The 21,746-nt window shown below is 44.1% G+C and overlaps 1 protein-coding gene across 1 annotated transcript in view; it reads right to left on the bottom strand.

Annotated features, from left to right (window-relative positions):
• The window catches only part of CDHR2 (cadherin related family member 2), a 126,420-nt gene that overhangs the window by 49,451 nt on the left and 55,223 nt on the right, over positions 1–21,746 (bottom strand). The window contains exons 12-17 of the mRNA XM_068272817.1: positions 15,122–15,352; positions 12,008–12,163; positions 10,780–10,944; positions 7,204–7,265; positions 6,322–6,565; positions 5,993–6,232 (exon numbers count right to left, since the gene is read on the bottom strand). Of these exons, the coding sequence (XP_068128918.1) occupies positions 5,993–6,232; positions 6,322–6,565; positions 7,204–7,265; positions 10,780–10,944; positions 12,008–12,163; positions 15,122–15,352 (1,098 nt within the window). The remainder of the gene's footprint in view (positions 1–5,992; positions 6,233–6,321; positions 6,566–7,203; positions 7,266–10,779; positions 10,945–12,007; positions 12,164–15,121; positions 15,353–21,746) is intronic.

The following is a 21,746-nucleotide window of genomic DNA, read 5'->3' as shown; positions in this document are numbered from 1 at the left end:
GGGAAGGTCGAACAACCCCCAAGGGTGGTATTCAGAAGGGCTCCAACCCTAGGCAACTTCCTGACAAAAAGTGAATTCGTGTCACCCAGACAATCTACCTGGTTGGACCGATGTGCCACCAAGGGTAATTTTAGGTGTGGGTATTGCAAGTTTTGCTCTAAAATAGTTACACAGAGAATTATAAATGTAGGTGGAGTCGAATTTCGAGCTAAGGGACTCTATACATGCCAAACAGATCATGTGGTCTACGTGTTGTTTTGCCCGTGTAAGAGATACTACATAGGGCAAACAACCCGACCAGTGAAGACACGTTTTGGGGAACATGTTAGTGTGATTAAGGCAGGGAGGAGTTGCACCAGGCTGGTCTCCCACATGAAGGAGGCACATGGGGGGGAAAGTCATGGTTTAAGGTTTGCAGTTTTGGAAAAAGTGGAGGCCCCCAGAAGAGGGGGAGATAGGGAGAGACTACTTCTCAGAAGAGAGACTTGTATAATTCTACGTACTGAGGCCATGGGACCAGCTGGTCTTAATGACAAAATTGAATTATCATGCATGCTAGACCCCTAATCGGAGTTACCTTTATAAGTCCCGAGAATAAGATGAACGCAGGGGGTGGGGTTAGAAAACAAATGTATTAATGAGGTATTGACATGTTACTTTGTATATGAACAGGTTCTAATGATGGTGGTGCGTTGGGTCTTGATTGGTGCCTATATAAAGTCCCTCACCTCTGGCGATAGAGCATATATGTGCATATTTTATATATGTATATCGTTTGGTTAATGCCTTTACCATCCCGTTAAGAGAAGTTTTAGATTTATATGTATATCTAGGGTATGTACTGTAGCTTTATAGTTATTGAGGACTGTAGCTAGGTCTTATTTCCCCAGGTCTTACGTGTTTTTAAATGAGGTTTCTTTTAACCCACTATTGTGTTCACTGAGTCACAAAACACGGAATTCCAGGAGGGATGCGGAATCGGACGTGCGGCATTTGTCTGTACATTAAGAATCGTTCTTACCAGCCGGGCATGTTTACCCGTTGCTTGGACACTCTGTCAAAATGTACACGGAGTGAACACGTTGCTATCTATGGGGTGGAGCTGGCGACAATAGTCGCTAACCATTGGTAGGCAAGATGGAGGCGGGGATCCCCTGCACCTTTGCCGCTCCCCTCTTGCAACGTGCTATGGGTAATGTAGTCCGGCCGGCTGGATGATGCGCACCAGTGCCACTCCCGCAACCCCTCCCTTTGATCTCTCCAAACACAGGCAGACGTAGCACCCGGAAGAGGCGGGGTTATCTCCCGCATATACCGGATGCTCACAGCCCGCCTTGACAACAGGAGCGCAGCGTGACCAAGCGTCTAGCAGACGCGAAACGGCCGTCGCAAGCCCCGATTGATACCTGGCACCCCCACCTCCAACTCACCACCACCATCACGTTGATGTTTAGTTGACAGCTCCAATGGTATGTGACCTGAAATAAATAATAAACACCGACACGCATTTGAAGACGGATGGTGCCCGGATGGTTCTTTCTTTTTCTCCCTGATTTGTACTGACAGTCTTTGTTCCTGCCACCATCCGAAGAGCACACGTCTGTGCAGGTGGATGCAAGGTCACCAGAGGAAGGGTGAGAGACATAATTGTTTGCTTTATGCCGCACACACATTTCTCCATATCTGTAAGAAGGGAGTGCCACTCAACATATCTAGGTCTCACAAGGTACTGGTCACATGGAGAACTATCAAGCCCTCCTATGGAACCAATGACTATTCTGGATTCAGAATTACGAGGACACCCATCAAGATCAGGACTTTCAGGGACCACTTCTGGGCATGCAAGCAGACAGGCCATATCAGAGCATGTCTCCACCGAGGAAGCATCTGAGCATGCTGGTAACCGAGGCACACTTGGGCTTTCTTAGTCACAGCACATTGGGGTACACCAGCACAGGAGAAACCTCAGAACATGTCGGGGAACTGCCAACCTCAGAGTCCGACACGACAAGACCAAAACCAGTACCGGGCAGAAAATCATCATGAGTGGAGGTCACAGGTACTGGTCTTTCAAAAGAAGACTCGGACTTAAATTCAGAATTTTCTGTGACTGTAATATCATCATTGACTACATATGAGTGAAGCTCCACCAGAGCTGCAAAGGTAGTCAGCACAACAGCAATGCCTACTGAAGTGGGCAACACCTCAGAAGGACTTGGGGGGAAGGAGACATCTCCTACAAGTTCTGCACCCTTTGGGAGGAACTCAGAGACCTCCAGTACATCAAACAAGACCTTAGGAACATCATTTTCCAAGTTTTATAAGAAGGATTCTGAACTATCCATGTTACAGGGCAAAACTGGAACTTTATTTTGTGGACAGGGCAGATGTCCCAGGGAAGGTTCCACCATAAACTGAGACTGAATTTCATCATCATGAGCGGAACGTACAGGAATATTTACTAGAACACACACTGACTCCCTAACTTTAATCTCGCTGCACCCAGAATTCTGCGTAGCAGTCAAACTAGCTTGCAACTCCAAAACTGCAGAAAAACAGGTGAGTATAGTAGCAATACCTAGACGAGCCTCTAGGGACACTGCAGGAGACTCTAAACAAGGCCATATTAACTCATTCAGAGTACAGGGTGCAGAATCAGTATTTTCCTCAGAACAAGAAAGGGACTCACAAATGTCAGTGTGAGTGGAGATCATGTTTTCATGCATGGTACAGGGCAGATTCAGAGAAAGCTTCTCTGGGCAAAACAAAGAAGCTTCAGCATCAGATTCGCAAAACCGAAGCGCTGTCTCACTCTTAGATTCGGCTAACAATGTCAAATCCGAGGAGTTAGAACGCAAAACTTGCAAATCAAAAATCGCTTTAGGTTGTGAAACTGACGCTTCCATAGCGCAAACCTCCGCGATCTGCGGGGCAGACTGTAAGGCGTTCAGGACAGAAACACTGGAGCAACTGTCACCAGGCAACGGGCCCTTACAGGTGTGAACAGGGTGAGAAATAGCGACAACATCAGGAAAAACTTTATTAGACATATTAATTTTACTTTTGATGCTGCATAATTTAGGAATTTTCCCAATAGCAAGATCACAGATGGAAGATCTTAAAGATCTGTCTCTAAATGACAAGGGGTCCCACACATCCTTGAGAAAACTGGCACATTCATGCTGATCACAATCTGCAGGAACATCAGAGAAACAGGCATCAGATCGCAGAGACTCAAACTGCACGCAGTCAGGAGAGAATCCTCCAGGATTCGCACAGGAATCAACCACAGTGGCACACCCACTCATTTCAGATCGCACAATGTCACGACTCACATGCTTTACCCCAGAAAGGCAGGAACAATCATCCGACAACGATGTCTCTTTATTGGAATCAATTGGTTGGTGTGTGTGCAACTCATCCAAAATCGTCTGCCATACATAAATCACCAGATCCACATCACCGTCGTCACATTCATCGGAATCAATCAAAAGGTACATAGAATCGAGACAATCATTCAAGACATCTTCGCTTTTTGCAATGTAAAAATCGCAAAAGGCTTTCCAATCAAAATCAAATTCCTCCATCAAGGCCCCAATGTCCCATGAGGCAAATGGAGGTTCAAACAGGCCAGTATCCAGATAATCTCCATATGGGTGGAGTTCAGGAACAAGAACAGACTTTTTAACTGCTTTAATATAGTGTGCGATCCTACCTATAATAGGATCCACATAAGCTTTGGATTGGGGCAAAAAAACCCGGAGACTGAGCAACATCATTATCATACTGAATGGTTTTGCACATTTCAGACTTGACAGAAATAACCTCTTTATTTGTGGTTGCTAGGGGCAACGAATCTTTTGGCTGACAAGCCAAATCAGCAGATTGGCCTGCAAGCACCAACTCATTAACATATGGTAATGACACAGAAATGTTGCATAAGCTAATCTGATCAGCATAATGCATTGCAGGAAAAAACTCATAGAAATAACCTGCCATGCAAGTTCCAAGCTTACGAGAAAATACATGAGACAGAAATCTGCGAGGGTTATGTCTCAGATTTTTGTGTCTGGCATACTCATCAGCCCACACGAACAGATCCCCTTGGAAAAGATTGCAAGCAATCTGACCACTCCAAGTGGAAATATTGGTGGCCTGAAATTCAGGATTTGCCAAGAATCTGAAACATTCTGATATAAACTCATCTCTGGTTTCAGAGTCCAGTATCTTAAACCTCTTAAAGACACAGCCATATTTGACCAAATCGTACAAATCGGAAATTCCCTCTACACTGGGAATTTCAGTTTGGCTGATCATACTGTAACGATTGTGGAATTCTCTCCGTGATCAGCGCACAAGACGTGCGCTGACACTGCGGAAATCCTCCACAAGCGTGTAATTTGAGGGAACCCAGCAAAAGGTGCAATGCACCTGTAGAAGGAAATTCCTGTCGGCAGGTGGAGCTGTGGAGTGCAGAGGAACAGCTCCTCTGCCCTGCCACAGACGCAAGACAGGAATTGCACAAAGGGAAGAAATGCAGGGCAAGATAGCCCTGAAGGAGAGAGAGCAAAGCGACAGAGGGTATGTGTGTGCACCAATCTAGTCGCCATACACAACCATGAAGAACAGGAAAGAAGGCAATCGCCAGAGATGGCGATTGCCAGAGGTGACACAAGGGCAGGCTACAGCAAGGCAGAGCACGAGAGTAGCAAAGGCACAGCAAATCATACAATGAGAAGATAAGGAAAATAACAAACGCTAGCTAAACGCGAACACCGCACTCATTCGCAACAGTGCACGCGTTTATGCATGGTCTCCGCGTGATAAGCACAACAGAGACAAGCACGCCTCACTAACCACGGACAGACAAACATGAAACAGAGGACGCGGGCGCTTGCTTAACGGTTACCTCACCAAGCCTCCAGCAAGCGTTCGTAGCAGACAAGACAGATGCACGAAAACAGGAATAAGTAAGAGATAGGATCCACAGCACTGGCGCAAGAGGTTAGTGCGATCCAGGAAGATAGAACAGAAGGATCCACAGCACTAGCGCAAGAGGCTAGTGCGATCCAAGTATAGAAAGAGAGTAGCAGACCAGAAGGATCCACAGCACTAGCGCAAGGCGAGTGCGATCCAGGCAAGACAGATCAGAAGGGGCTACCAGTAACAACCGCTGTTCCGGTTAGCACCCAGACACACAGAACGATTTCCTGTCGACCACCGCTGGGACAGGACAATCGCAACAGACAAACAAAACAGATAAGCAATCCTAACTGCACTAGGGAAACCTGCCTAGTGCAGTCCCAGGAATAACTCTAAGCTAATCTTCAACCGATGAGCAAGGCTGACACTCTACCGAGTGTTTCACAGGAACTAACCCTTATGACCAGCCAAGGACTCTGGGAAACATAGCTCTTTATATTGCCAGTCATCAAAGGAAGCAGGTAGGGGATTTGCATAACGAGTGTATCCAAATTCCTCAGCAGCAAGCTGCAATACTGACAAAAGGTCTCTCTTCCAGAGACCTGCAGAATGCAGACCTGAACAGTGGTGAAAAGGCTGCCTGCCTGCGCAGGCAGCCAACCGGATCCTCACACCTGCCTTATCAAACCTGCTTCCCTTAACTTTAGGGCTATCTGACATATTAATTAGATCATACTTGACCTTATAGTATTTAGTACATTAAACCAAGTCTCAGAATGCTTCACATGTTTGCTTCAACTGATGAGCAATAAAATCTTCAAACATGTACATTAAATTTCTACAGAATTTGAAATAACCGTAACCTATCTAAGCTAGAGGCTGTGGATCAGGTACCTAGCAGTTGGCTAAATTAACTACAGGCTTTAGTTGACTGGTTTGTGGAGATTTGCATGCAGGGATAAGGTTTGCTCGTTCTATTTAGATGTCATGTGTTGCAACAACCTACTCATGATAGACAAAATTGCATGCAATGTGAGATTAAAATATTTTGCTACAGAAGTGACATTACCTCTACATTAATGGTCACATTAACTTCAGATGATAAACTGGGAACTCCCAAATCATATAACTTTACTGTCAATATGATAATCCCTTTCAATGTGATATCAATAGCTTCTCGATCCAGATTATGTAGGTTGGTGACAATGCCAGTGCCAATATTTACAGTGAAATTATGGCTATAATCACTAGGTAGAAGAAGGAACTCAATCACACTATTATTTGTGCCTGGTTCATCAGCATCAAAGGCCTGTAAAGAAGACAAATCAATCATGAAAGGCAAGTAGAGGTTTTAAACATAAATATAGTGCTGTAACACTAATCATCAGCAGCTTTGACCTTAATCTCCACGTAGACATCATCGATGTTCTCCATGACAAATATATTATATGTCCCTGATGCTTCTGGAGCCCAGTCATTAATATCTAATATAACAATCTCGAGAAAAGTAGTCCCAGTGGCATTCATTCCATCCCGAGCTTGCAACGTGGCATAGTACAAAGAACGGAGTTCTCTATCCAAAAGCGATCCATTGACCACCGTGATGTTCCCTGTAGAAGGGTTCACTTCAAAATAGACAAGTCTGGAAACAAAGGAAACCAGCAATATTCAGCAAGGTCTGTGATTAGCATGTGATGTTTATTGAACTGCTACAAAAAGTGGCATCAATATGATTAGTTGGAAGGGGATTTTATTAACATTTTTGAAGATGGATTATTGCCACAGCACTGCTTTAGTTGGGTGCTGGGTGGTACCGCTAGTAGTGCCAAAACCAAACCCTCCCACCTAATGCCTAACTCCCCTGTAAGTTCCTGAACCAAACCCCCACACCTAATGCCTAAACCTATCACCCCTTATAAGTGCCTAAACCAAACTCCCCCCTGCCTAATGCCTAGCCTAAACCCCCCGCCTAATGCCTAACCTTCACCCCTGCCTAATGCCTAACCTTAGCCCCCTTTCTTAGTGCCTAAACAGAACCTCCTAACCTGGCACCCAAACAGCTAGTTGTAGCCGATCATCTACAACCATTCATTCCTGTGTAGTAGCCGACACCTACTACCTGCATTGAGCACCCGTAAGCAAGTTACAACCCTACAATGTAGTAACATGCTCACAGTGAATACAGGAAGAGGAGCCCTTGGGAAAACAAGATGAGTCACAGTATTCTTATAGGCTATTAACTAGACAGTGATTGTCTTTCATTGCTTTACTTATACTTACGTGGATACTGGCAGCAAACCGTATGTAATTTGTCCAAAAATTCCAGAATCGAGGTCTGTTGCCTGAAACAGAAGCACTGGATTACAATGAATGTCTTCTTACTAATTAATTAAATATATCTCAAAATTGATCTAGGTAAACTCTAATAGCACTAAAGATAAGTGAACATAAGCAGCGTGTAGCAGCAAATTGCTAGACAGAATACCTTTTTTCATGAGTCAAATGTGCTTGGAAATAAAGTGGATTCACCCGCTGATCAGTCAGGTGTAACCATACGACACAGAAAGTAGAAAGGACATTAGAATCCTCATTATATCTACCACAATCCCAGTAATACAGTAGAAATAAAGTATTTGCATGAAGAGGTTGGACTTTGTAGTTCACAGGAAGTAGTTGGTAAGCGAATTTAACCACTTCACTACTGAGGGGTTTTTCCCCTTCTGTACCAGAGCAATTTTCACCTTTCAGCACCCCTTTTATTCATTTGCTTTATTACTACTTATCACAACAAAATGATCTATATATTTTTTGTCACCAATTAAGCTTTCTTTGTGGTACATTTTGCTAAGAATTATTTTATTTTAAATGCATTTTAACAGGAAAAATAATAAAAAAAATTGAAAAAAAAATCAGTTTTTAAAGTTTTAAAATAATACATGCTACCGTAATTAAAACCCACACAATTTATTTGCAACGTATAAAATATTTCCCTAGTACAATGTATGGCGCCAATATTTAATTTGGAAATAAAGGTGCATTTTTGTCAGTTTTGCGTCCATCACTATTTACAAAATTAACAGTAATATACAAAAATTAAAAAAAAGTTTAGTCCCTAAGTCCCTAAGGTAGCTAATTATGTATTTTTTTATTGTAATCTTTTTTTTTTTTTTTTGCTGCAAAATTTGTATTGGGGTACTATGGAAGAGTGTGGGAGAGAAGGAGTTAATTGTAATTGTATGTGTGGGTGTATTCATTAACCAGCTGAGCGGTCTGGATGAGCTCAGCTCGTCCATCACCGCCGGAGGCTGCCGCTCAGGCCCTGCTGGGCCGATTTTCATCAAATAAAAAGCAGCACACGCAGCCGGCACTTTGCCAGCCGCGTGTGCTGCCTGATCGCCACTGCAGCGCGGTGATCCGCCGCGTGCAGCGGCGAAAGAGGGTCCCCCCAGCCGCCTGAGCCCAGCGTAGCCAGAACAAAAAGTTCCGGCCAGCGCTAAGGGCTGGATCGGAGGCGGCTGACGTCACTCCGCTCTAAGCGAAACACGGAAGGCTGCTCATTGCGGCCTTCCGTGTTACTTCTGGCCGCCGGAGGCAATCAGAAGAACGCATCCGGAGCGCCCTCTAGTGGGCTGTCATGCAGCCAACTTTCAGTTGGCTGCATGAAATAGTTTTTTTTTTATTGAAAAAAAACCCTCCCGCAGCCGCCCTGGCGATCTTAATAGAATGCCAGGGTGGTTAAAATAAATGTATGTAGGTGTAATTTTGGCCACAAGATGTCCTCTCGCATTATTTCCTATTAGCGTACTATAAGTATGTGAACAGGAAGTAATGCATGGATGTATTACTACGAGTTACTCAGAGAGTTACAATGATCACAGCATCTTATTGATACCAGCAATCATTCACATGGGAACTTCAATTAATGAATGGAAACAGCATTTCCATTCATTCATCTGCCTTATAAATATCAATGGCGAGAACGCATGCGGGATCAAGTGGCGGCCGTCTGAGTCAATGGATGATTATCTAAGTCCCTGGGCAGGAACTGAAGTCCTGCAGGATGTAGATTATCCCTCACAAACCACGTAAGTGGTTTATAACCCACTTTGCAACAACATATTGCAAGGTTTAGTTTATTAGTTTACCCTATGCTAAACATGGGGCTTGATTCACAAAAGGGTGATAACTCAGTTATCACGCCTAAAAACTCAGTTATCACGCTTAAAAGCTTTGCACGTGCAAACTAGAGTGCAAACTACTTAGCACCCTAGTTTGCACGTGCAAAGCTTTTAGGCGTGATGATAACTCAGTTATCACCCTTTTGTGAATCAAGCCCATGGTCTCATCTGATGCCTTTCCTAGAAGTAGTGAGTGTTGAGCTGATAAGAGACAGGAATTCAGCTCTCTGTCTGGAAGGCTATTTTCTGACTAAACAAAAAAAATGCAAAACATAATGAAATTCAGCTTTTTCTTATAATGCCATTATACAATTAAGTTTAAATTTGTGATAGTGATCCTTTAAAAGTGTCCACTGTTTCATTCTAAAAATGCTTCACTAAGTCTCAAACTTGCTAAATGGCTTCTAGGGATTTAGTGGATGTGTTGTTAGCATTGTTCAATAACACTAAGGTAACCTGCGCATAAATTACTGCAAGCTACAACATCTTATTAGAACACTGATTCATTATTACTAGCATGAGATTATGTAATATGAAAGCCAGTTGGATGAGAGCACCACTTGTAATCTGATGCGGCCCCGTTATAAGTGACACACACACATATACATACAACTGACAGGCATAGTGAGCTGATAATTAGGGTTGAGGGGGACCTGCAGACTTTTCAGATTTCTCTATGCCTGTTACTAGAGATGGTCAATGAGATGCTAATAATTCTGGCTTGCCTTGAAATGGAATGCAAATTGAACGTAGCTTGGATTTCCGCTAGTCCAGGGGTCTCAAACTCGCGGCCCGCGGGCCATTTGCGGCCCTCGATACAATATTTTGTGGCCCGCGCCGGCAAAAGCTTCCTTATAGTTCGCTTCAGTGCTCCCAAGTAATCCGCCGCATCCCCACTGCTAAACGAGGGCTGCAGAGCCCCAAAATCGCCCGAGGGGCAATCCGCCAGCATTTCCTGGAAGGGCAGAGCTTTCAGCTTCGGCTCTGCCCCTCCTGACGTCAATCGCGGCGCATCGCCACCTGTGCCCGCCCCTCTCACTCTTCCTTCACAGGGAGGGGTGGGGAGAGGCGGCGATCCGCCACGATTGACGTCAGGAGGGGCAGAGCTGAAGCTGAAAGCTCTGCCCCTTCCAGGAAATGCCGGCGGATTGCCCCCCGAGCGATTTGGGGGCTGTGTAGCCCTCGTTTTGCGGCGAGGATGCGGCGGATTACTTGTAATGGAAGCACTAAAGCGAACTATAAGGTAAAATAGGCAAAATAGTTCGCTTCAGTGTGAATTTGATTTTGAAATAGAAATCAATGCAAGGGGCGGGGGGGGGGGGGGGCTGGGGAATGGGAGCTGCTGATTGACTTTTTTTGTGAAATCCCTTATGCGGCTCAGCCTCATCCTGACTTTGCCTCCTGCGGCCCCCAGGTAGATTGAGTTTGAGACCCCTGCGCTAGTCCATTTGATTGACCCAACTCTGAGCTGCATATAATTTGCATTTAACATGCATGCAAGCTGGAATTACTAGCACCTCATTAGCTGTCATTAACAGCCACTATGGCTGGAGAGTGGTGTTAGTGAACCTTTGCAATGGATACCATACTCTGTTTGGGGGAGGAGGAGGGGGTTCTGTTTCCTTTTTCATTTTTTTTTTCAAATTTTGTAATATTTTATCATCTAAAATGAACTTACAGTGATCACTCCTAGGCTTATACCATCTTCACAGTGCTCCTCAACCTTTAGTGTATATGATGATTCCTCAAATTCCGGTATGTGATCATTTATGTCTATTAGATTAATTGTCACATAAGCCACAGAACAGCAATCTTCCAGTTTTCCAGTGTCATTAGCTACAATCTAATTACGGAGAAGAAAATAAGATTAGTACAGAATCAAATAGAAAATAAAATAGAAAAAAAAAACGAGAGCCCAATATGGTGTAGTATGTTAAAGACAATTGGTAAGTAGTTTAGTGAGAGAATGTAGACTCACAAACATGGGTTACCATTCAGGCAACCACTCAATAGGCAGGTGAGGAGATTAGACTGGTCCTCACTCAGGATTAAGAAGTCACTCTCTGTAGTAAAGAAACAAGAAAGGGGGTAGCACTCCCCTCCACCAGGAGTGGACACAAAGTATTTGTATGTAGAACAGAGGTGCCAGCAGGTTAAAATTCGATAACATTTTTAAAAATTGCTTGGAGGAAGTGGTGGGCTTGCCTCCCAAAAGCAGACATGAGATCCTGTCTTCATATAAATCAATACATTTATTATACGGTACCCCAAAAACAGTGCAACGCGTTTCACAGGCCCAGCCCGCTTCATCAGGCGGGTATTCTTTAATATCCACACACAGTGAGGCTTTGTTCACATTACAGGCGTTTTTTGAAAAATGTAAGTGCAGGCGTTTTTCAAAATGCACAGAAAGCGGTTACAACATGTTTGTTGTTTGATGGTGTAGTTCAGACTAAAGCGTTCCGTGCGCTGTCAGTTTTCAAAAGCGGTGCTTGAGCCATTTTAGGGCGTTTTTGCTATAATGGGAGGTAAAGGAAAAACGCAAAACGCTCACAAAACTGCTTTGTGGAACAATTGCATTCGCGTTTTTAAGAATTAATACATTGTATTTATTATTTTCCGGATGAAAGCGTTCACTTCCTGTGACTTGCATCAGGGAGTGAATTACCAAAACGCTCGGGAAAAACGCATAGGAAACCGCTAACCCCCCCCCCAAAAGAATTGCCCACCCAAGCACCGGGAATCGGAAAGAAAAAACGCCTCAAAATAAGGCCACCGCGGATGGACACTCGAGCCGAACGCAGTGTGAACAAGGCCTCAGGGTACAGCAATAATGGAATCCTAAGAGGTGGCAATCAAAATAACAAGCAATTCTGATAATATTGCATTTTTTTTCTGTACCATACCTCCACATGCATCTGATGAACTATTTCATAGTCAATAGCCACTGAATCTTTGACCAGGACCTGAACTAAGCCAGTGTTTGTAATTCGTGTTGGAGATACTGAAAAATAGTCCGCATCAGGTCCCCTTAAATGCAGGCCGAATGTTCCGTTTTCTCCCTAAGAATAAAGAAAAGTGAAATAAAAACCATAAAAGTTTAAAGTGAATGAAGTAGAACTTCAAGTTATCTGATGTACCATATAATTATGTTTACTCTACTTTATGCTTAAAAAGATTGATGTAAATTACAATGCGAGTACACAGATGTAAGTAGAATGGCCAAACCATTTAATTCTATGGCATAGAAAATCAGTCTAGACTAGAGCTACTGAGGTGTCAGTGGCAACAACATAAAACTCCAAAGAAATCAGCTGTATTTTTAAGTGCGCTAAGTCTGAACTAAAACTTTAATAGTCACAGTTTGATATATTCTATACAGTCATTCAATGTATTAATACTTTTTATGAATATACAATTAAAACAATGAAGGAACTCCTTTCTCACAGTGTTTTAACATTACAATTCACAATTCTTTTTATCTTTCACTATACCCCAAAGTTCAGCCTTTTTAGTTCTCTTTGTGAATATTGCCCTCTCTGTCTTATATAAATGTCCTACCTGTTCAAATAACAATTTTTGGTTAATTTTGGTTAACTTGATCCTGGTGTGTGGTGAGAGGGATATGAAGGCTGGTATGTCTTTTCTGTCTTAAAGCAAACCTGAACTAAAAATAAAATGTGAGATGTTTAGTTATATGTGTAGTAATAATGGTAAATATACCTTCCCTGGAGGAAACTTCAATTTAAGGTTTGAATTTCTGAGACTGAAATCTAAACAGCAGTCATGTCAATATAGCATACAATCTGTTTCACTCAGAAGCAAAACAAAAGAAATAATAGTGTTTTGGGGTGTATAGCACTTTCTTTTTATCAGCAGTGTTTCTTAAGCTAGTAAGAAGTATTTTGGCTTCTGTTTACCTTTCAGGAGACCTGGGGTTGCCTTCAACAGCTGTTTGACTGCCTCAGTTGTATAAATAAAAGCACTATTTGATAAACCCTTGCAATGAAAGAAATCATAAAAATGGTCCACAGACAAATTCTTAGTAGAACAGGTACTATTTGTACTCATGTGTCTCATTGTGTCACAGGTCAGTTCAGGTAAGCTTTAACAATGTAAATTGTCTGTTGGTCCTACTGATCTTTTTGGCTTATGTTATGTCTAAATTAAACTAGGCAAGTGCTAAGTGCAGTCATAGTTTAATCAGAGGCAGAGCCCCTGTTTGTGCTTCAGTGGCTAAAAAGCAGTGCTGTCCAGACTGGAGCCAGGCGGTTGCCTTATAGCCTTCCCAACAGGTCCTGAGGTGAAAGGATTGCCAGAACAAAAGGATTGGTGTCCAGATACAAGCCAGTCTAGCTAAACAGTCAATAGTGACTTTGTACACCACAACCTAATATGAGTAATTCCCTATTGGGGAGGGTGTCACATTTAGTGCTCAGGGAGCGCCTTTCTTCAGATCTATCCATGTGTTTATGGTACTCAGCATTTCAAGAGACTACATACTTGTGCTTTCTTTTGATGACTATATTACGGATGTAGATTGAGTAAGCTCCCCTGTGGACAAGGCCGGGCCGAGGCAGAGGCAAGAGAGGCTCCAGCCTCAGGACGCAGTGTAGGAGGGGCGCACAAATCACTCCACTATCATTCCCCTATTGTGTTTGAAGCAAAGAGAAATAGGAAAAGGGGATACATAGCAGTGATTGCAGGGCAGATAACTAGAGATTAAGGTGTTGGGAAGGGGCGGTTGGGGGCCCTGGGGCACCTCTTACTCTAATAGCAATCAGTGTGTGATGGCTGGGGAGGGAGGGATGGGGGGGGGTGCACTTTGGTGTCTCAGCCTCAGGTGCTAGAGGACCTTGTCCCAACTCTGACTTTGGACATAGGGGTTTTCTTCTTCCTTCTCGCACAGGAAACATTGGGATGCTGACCACACACATGTTAAACATTGGGCATGGTTGTTAAGTTTTAGTGTTTCAAAGATTTTTTTTTATTGTTTTTGGTTTAACAGGGTGGTAAAAAAAGCAAAGTTGATATATGGACATTAACAACATTATATACGTCAAGTATCATGGGATGCAACAGTGCAACTCATGAGAGTAAATAAACAACAAAAACACAAATAAGAGTAGTAAAACTGATAAGCTTTGGTTATGCTCCAGAGGATTTCGACCAACTATCTGGAGCATGTATAACATTTAACAAGGGGCCTGGTCCATCCGGAGGGGAGGGAGGCCAGTATAGGCTAAGACTGTGGTTGTCCGCCCGCAGGTAATTGGAGATCACCTGAGTGTGTGTGTGAAAGCCTTGTTGATAGGGCAGAGAGTGGGTAGAGAAAATACAAAAAGTATAGGGGGGAAGAGGGAGAGGAAGATAAGAGAAGGAAGAGGAAGGAGAAGATGGGGCCTATCTCACAGCCTTGTAACCAAAGTATTGTCCATTAGGGGATGTTCTAGTTTTAGCCAGGGATCCCACATTTTTTCAAATTTCTTATGAGTGTCTCTTAGGATACTAGTCTATTTTTTCATTAATCATGAAATAATTAACCATTGATTTCACTTTCCCAAAATTGACTGTAGGTTTCTTCCAGTTTTGGGAAAAGGTCACGGTGGCAGCTGAGAAAATCAAGGAGGCCAATTTGTTTTGTAACGCCGTTAGAATGTCAATTTTTTCATGTAGCAGTGCCTGCCAAGGGTCTTTGGCAATGAGTTTATCAAAGAGAGAGGATAACAATTCATAGACTTGGCTCCAGATGCGAAGGTGGGGGGAGGCAGGACCACCAGGTATGGAGCATATCACCTAGCACCCTGCAGCCTCGGAAGCAGAAGAGATTTGCAGTAGGAAAAATGTTGGCAATGCGGACAGGAACCAGATACCAGTGGGTCGTTATTTTATAGGCTGCCTCCACAGTGTGCAGGTTGCAGGGACAACTGGAAACTCTACTCCAGATGTCTAGCCAGTCATCCCTATTGTTCGTCCCAGATATGTCAGTATGTCAATATGTCATAAAGCTGACTCCTTACCTTGTCAGGGTCATTAGCAACAATGGTGAGATTTGCTACGGGTACCCGAACAGAAGAGTGCTCTTCTATCTCTCCAATAAAGTTACTTTCTGGACCAGCAGAAAAATCACAGTCCGTTATATCACAGTTATAGAATTGGGGTTTATTGTCATTTATATCTAATATGCGGATTGTAACACTCGCAGCTGCTGTAGCATTTTCCCCATATACATTTAACATTTGTTCTTGGGCCTGCGGAAAATAAGTGAGAATAATATATTACAGAGCTAAATTATTAAAGCATACATAACATTACTACATAGTGTAGCCATAGGTGCTTCACAAAATATACTACAAAAAAATGTGTTTTTATTTTACCAAATGCAATGCAATTCATCAAACGCAACACACTGCACATTCTCAATCCCTCAACATCTTCATATGCAAATAAGAATGTTTCATTAGAAACCACTAATTTAGAAATTAGAATTAAAAACCATTCTTCCTTTGCATTTTTAAAATTGATTTTCTCAAAAACTACAAGTTCTTTTAAAAAAAAATATTTTTGCTTAGTGACAATAACATGTAAGCAGTGATCAGTAACCCAAGGTAGTCAGATACCTGTTGGTTGAGGCGTTCTCGGAGGGTGAATCCAGAAGCAACCTGTTGAGGTATTGTACATTGCAGTGCTGAAATGCATACACATTTTTGGAAGGCCTAAGATTCAACCAGCTGGCGGGCTAGTAGTTCTGACAGGCCAGCTGTCAGACATTGGGCAAGGGGGTTACTTGTCGATATCATTTTTTTCCCCTCCAAACATCTGAGGGATAGAACACTTATGATGAAGCAGGAAGGCTGGAAGGCAGAGTGGAGGACAACTGGGAACCAGGGAGAGGAGGAGGGTAGGAGGTGTAAGGTGGAACACAAGGAGGCTGGCTTGCACTTTGACAGCTCCTTTTTTGAAGGACTTCCTGCTATAGGGCGTTAGGGCTTTGTGATGGGACTCCAGGTGCCTTCTCAGCGAAGTTATTCCTACGTGGGTGCTGGTCTTCCAACAACAACTTTTGAACAGTCAGCAGCACACATAGAAGTATTTCCATAGTAATGAGCCTTGTTGAGCCAGTCTAGTATCGCTAGAAGTGACCGGGTGTCTGGCTGACACTCTGCTGTGTGCCTCCTGTGCCCTACAACATCTCCCTGCTTCCTACCCCATTCCTACCTCTCCGAGGCTTGGTCTCCCTCTGAACTCTCCTCCTCCTGTTCCTCTCTTGTGAGCACCCATGACACATCCATCACCACATCATCATCACCCTTACAGTTTCAAGCTCACAGTATGTTGCAGCAGCAGGGACAACACACATAGTTACATAGTTACATAGTTACATAGTTATTTTGGCTGAAAAAAGACATACGTCCATCGAGTTCAACCAGTACAAAGTACAACTCCAGCCCGTCCCCCACATACCCCTGTTGATCCAGAGGAAGGCGAAAAAAACCCCACCAGGCATGGTCCAATTAGCCCCAAATGGGAAAAATTCCTTCCTGACTCCAGATGGCAATCAGATAAAATCCCTGGATCAACATCATTAGGCATAACCTAGTAATTGTAGCCATGGATGTCTTTCAACGCAAGGAAAGCATCTAAGCCCCCTTTAAATGCAGGTATAGAGTTTGCCATAACGACTTCCTGTGGCAATGCATTCCACATCTTAACCACTCTTACTGTAAAGAACCCTTTCCTAAATAAATGGCTAAAACGTTTTTCCTCCATGCGCAGCTCATGTCCTCTAGTCCTTTGAGAAGGCCTAGGGACAAAAAGCTCATCCGCCAAGCTATTATATTGCCCTCTAATGTATTTATACATGTTAAATAGATCTCCTCTAAGAAGTCTTTTCTCTAGACTAAATAAACCCAGTTTATCTAACCTTTCTTGGTAAGCGAGACCTTCCATCCCACGTATCAATTTTGTAGCTCGTCTCTGCACCTGCTCTAAAACTGCAATATCTTTTTTGTAATGTGGTGCCCAGAACTGAATTCCATATTCCAGATGTGGCCTTACTAGAGAGTTAAACAGGGGCAATATTATGCTAGCATCTCAAGTTTTTATTTCCCTTTTAATGCATCCCAAAATTTTGTTCGCTTTAGCTGCAGCGGCTTGGCATGGAGTACGATTATTTAACTTGTTGTCGATGAGTACTCCTAAGTCCTTCTCCAAGTTTGATGTTCCCAACTGTATCCCATTTATTTTGTATGGTGCTAGACCATTGGTACGACCAAAATGCATGACTTTACATTTGTCAACATTGAATTTCATCTGCCATGTATGTGCCCATATAGCCATCCTATCCAGATCCTGTTGCAATATGACACTATCTTCCTGAGAGTTGATGATTCTGCACAATTTTGTATCATCTGCAAAAACAGCAACATTGCTCACTACTGCATCTACTAGGTCATTAATAAATAAATTGAAGAGCACTGGACCCAGTACAGACCCCTGTGGGACCCCACTGCTAACAGTCTCCCATTTTGAGTACGATCCATTGACCACAACTCTTTGTTTTCTGTCCATTAGCCAGTTCCCTATCCATGCACACAAACTCTTCGCCAGTCCTTGCATCCTCAACTTTTGCACCAGACTTCTGTGGGGAACAGTGTCGAAGGCCTTTGCAAAGTCCAAGTATATCACATCTACAGCATTCCCAATATCCATATTAGCATTCACTACCTCATAAAAGCTGAGCATGTTAGTCAAACAGGACCTGTCTTTAGTAAACCCATGTTGATGCTGAGAAATAAGATTATTTTCTACTATGAAGTCATGTATAGTATCTCTTAGTAACCCCTCAAATAGTTTGCATACAACTGATGTTAAGCTTACAGGTCTATAATTTCCTGGATCAGATTTTTTGCCCTTCTTAAATAATGGGAAAACGTGGGCTGTACGCCAATCCACTGGGACTCTGCTAGTTGCAAGAGAGTCACAAAAGATAAGATAAAGGGGCTTAGCTATAACTGAACTTAATTCTCTTAGGACCCGAGGATGCATGCCATCCGGGCCAGGTGCCTTGTCTATTTTTAATTTATTTAGTCTTGCCTTTACTTCTTCCTGCGTTAAGTATTTAATATTACAGTTAGAAGATTGAGACTCTTCTGCCTCTGTAATTTGCAACAGTGCTGTTTCCTTTGTGAAGACAGAAGCAAAGAAAGCATTTAATAACTCTGCCTTACCTTGGTCGTCCACCATTGAGTTCCCACCCTCATCCTTTAGGATTCCTATACAGTCAACCTTTCTTTTTTTAGAGTTGATGTACTTGTAAAACTTTTTTGGGTTAGATTTGATATCCCTAGCGATTTGATTTTCAGCTTCGATCTTTGCCAGCCTAATTTCTTTTTTACAATTTTTATTGCACTCCTTATAATTGCTTAGTGCAGCCTCAGTCCCCTCCTGTTTTAGGACCTTATAGGCATTCTTTTTCCTCTTCATTTTATCCCTAACCTTTCTATTCATCCATAGAGGCCTTTTTTTATTCCTAGACATTTTGTTTCCATATGGGTGTAAGGAGACGCGGAAATGCCGCCGTCTCTCAAGGTGAGGCGGCTGTTTCCGCGTCCAGCATGGCGTCACAACGCGGAAAAAACGCTGCATGCCGCATAGGCAGTGCGGCGGAATCCGCATCAGAGGCGGCCCCCGCACTAGATACATTGCATGACAGTACTGGTGTGGCTGGGACTGATAGTCCACCAAGATTCAGACTTACACGCGCGCGAGCAGAGAGGCAGAGTTTAAATAGCAGTTAGAAGGGTGTCGGCTGACCAACTGGGTCAGCTGACAAATTCCACTGCTCTCATTGGACCAGCAATTAGGGAGGTCCTGGAAAGGTCCTAGAGTATATATACTGCTGGTTGTTCACTTGCTCTTTGTCTGGCGTGCGATCACATATGTGGGAGCACCCAGATCCGTAGTCAGATCCTTAAGTGTGCCGGGACCAGCTGGTGCTGTAATCCTACACTTAGCTAGATTATTGATAGCTAAAGTACTAGTTTGATTGTGATTTTCTGTTATGACTTTTGCCTGCCTCGACTATCCTCCTGAACTCTGACCTTGTACCTCGATATTTCTGATACTCTGTTGCCGAACCTCGGCTCGTTCCTAGACTCTGTTTCTGCCTCCTGATTTTGTACCCCGATATATCTGATACCCCGTTGCTGAACCCTGCCTGTACTTTGACTCCGCCTTTGCCTACTGTATTTGTACTTTATCTGTCCGTGTGTGTACGACCTGGCTTGTCTGACCTCGAGAACCGACCTCACGATTGGAGGCGGTTCCCAGTCCTGTTAGTGACACTTCTTCCTGAGTGTCACTCTCGGACTTTCCTTCCTACTGTCAGTCTGACTCCTCCCGTCTTGGAGAGCTCAGGTCTGCGGAAGGAATCCGTGCAGTTCTCCTTGCTGCACTGAGGCCTAGGCCTCCTAGTGTTACTGTTACACCAAAACACTACACTCTACTCAGGCGAACAGAGGTTAGTTTGTATATCGGATTATCGGTGAGACTGCAGATCACTTATAATCTGGTATATATCTGTATTTCCGGCGATACTGCAGATCACCGGTAATCAGATACTCTCTGCGCCCACCGATCGTTACAGAACGCCAGACCACAAAAACGATGGAATCACGCACTGATCCTCTGACTGTGCTTGCCACTTCGGTGGATAACATTCATCAAGCACTGGGCCAGCACAAAGCCTTAATTGATGCCTTATCAGGCTCTGTGAAAACCCTACAGACGTCAGTTGATTCAGTGCGATCCCCTCCTAGTGATGACATACGTATGCCTGTACCTGATAAGTTTTCCGGCCACAAATCTGACTTCCGGAATTTCAGGAGTAGAGTGTTGTCATATTTCGAGCTGAGACCCCGATCCTCGGGGACTGAGGCCCAACGGGTCATCTTCATTAAAACCCTGCTGACTGGCGACTCCCAGTCCTGGGCATATAACCTGCCTTCTACCGATACAGCTCTAACCTCGGTAGAGGAATTCTTTAAGGCTATGGCCGTAATTTACGACGACCCTGACCTTGCTGCATCCTCTGAGCGGAAGCTCAAACTTTTGCGGCAAGGCAGAGGTTCGGTTGAGCATTATGCGGCAGAATTCCGCAGGTGGTCAGTCACTACTAGATTTGACAACTTTGCCTTAATGGATTACTTCTTGTCTGGGTTGTCAGAGGAGGTCTCCGACTTAATGTTAACCGTGCCTGAGCCCAAGACGGTTGATGAAGCCATATCATCGGCCATTCGAGTGGATCGCAGGTTGCGCCACCAGAGGCAGGCTAGGGGCAGTCACCGTGTCAGGGTGACATCGTACGCGGCACCATCCGCTACACCCCTAGTGACACCTTCTCCGCCTGTCTCACCCTCCCCGGCCTTGCCACCGCCCGAACCAATGCAGATTGGTCGGTCAAGGCTGACCCAGGTGGAACGAAGGCGGAGAATGACAGAACAGCTGTGCCTGTATTGTGCAGCAGCAGGGCATAGAGTGCGAAACTGCCCTAACAAGTCGGGAAACGAGTTTGCCTAGGAGTAGTGGGGGGTGACACCCTGGGCACGCAAATTGCACCCCTTAAAGAGAAAAAATTACTTCTCCCTTGTACGGTTACATGGGAGGATAAATCTGTATCCACTGAAGCCTTTATTGATTCTGGCTCAGCGGCTAATTTTATGAACTTCGAATTTGCTCAGGAGTTGGGCCTCCCACTCACTCCTGTGAGACCCCCCATTCAGGTTACGGCAGTGGACGATTCCCCTCTGCAACGGAATCGTGCCCTGTCACAGACTCCGATGGTGAGACTTACCATAGGGGTTCTGCATGGGGAAGAATTACAATTTTTTGTGCTGCACATGTCAACCTCCACTATTATCTTAGGCATGCCGTGGTTGCAAGTCCATTCACCGCACATCGACTGGGCCACGGGTCAGTTAACCTCCTGGTCTCCCCATTGTTTTCATCAGTGTTTGGGGAAGCTAACATTGGGGCAAACCAGAATTCAGGTGGAAGGGGTACCAGACCAGTATGCTGAATATTCTGATGTTTTCTGCCCTAAAGCTGCCGATAAATTGCCTCCACATCGCCCTTTCGACTGTCCCATTGATCTCCGTTCTGGTTGTGTACCCCCCCGGGGTCGTTTGTACAATTTGTCGGGGCCCGAAAAATTGGCGATGCAGGAGTACATTAGGGAGAATCTGGCCAAAGGCTTTATTCGGCCGTCCCGGTCGCCTGCTGGGGCCGGCTTCTTCTTTGTAAAAAAGAAAGACGGAGGTCTGCGGCCTTGCATTGATTACCGCGGTCTCAACAAGATTACAGTAAAAAATCGCTATCCGCTGCCCTTGATAGACGATCTTTTTACACAAATCACTGGCGCCCAGATCTTTTCTAAGCTGGATTTGCGAGGTGCGTACAACCTGGTACGCATAAGAAAGGGCGATGAATGGAAGACGGCCTTTAATACACCAGACGGGCATTATGAGTACCTGGTAATGCCCTTCGGGTTATGTAATGCCCCGGCCGTCTTCCAGGAACTCATCAACGAGGTCTTCAGAGAGGTGTTGGGAAGATTTGTTCTAGTTTATCTAGACGATATTCTTA

The sequence above is a fragment of the Hyperolius riggenbachi genome, chromosome 3 (assembly GCF_040937935.1).
Source record: "Hyperolius riggenbachi isolate aHypRig1 chromosome 3, aHypRig1.pri, whole genome shotgun sequence".
NCBI classification, from domain to species: domain Eukaryota; kingdom Metazoa; phylum Chordata; class Amphibia; order Anura; family Hyperoliidae; genus Hyperolius; species Hyperolius riggenbachi.
The sequence above is the reverse complement of the archived record's forward strand: the minus strand, read 5'-3'. Positions and strand labels throughout refer to the sequence as shown.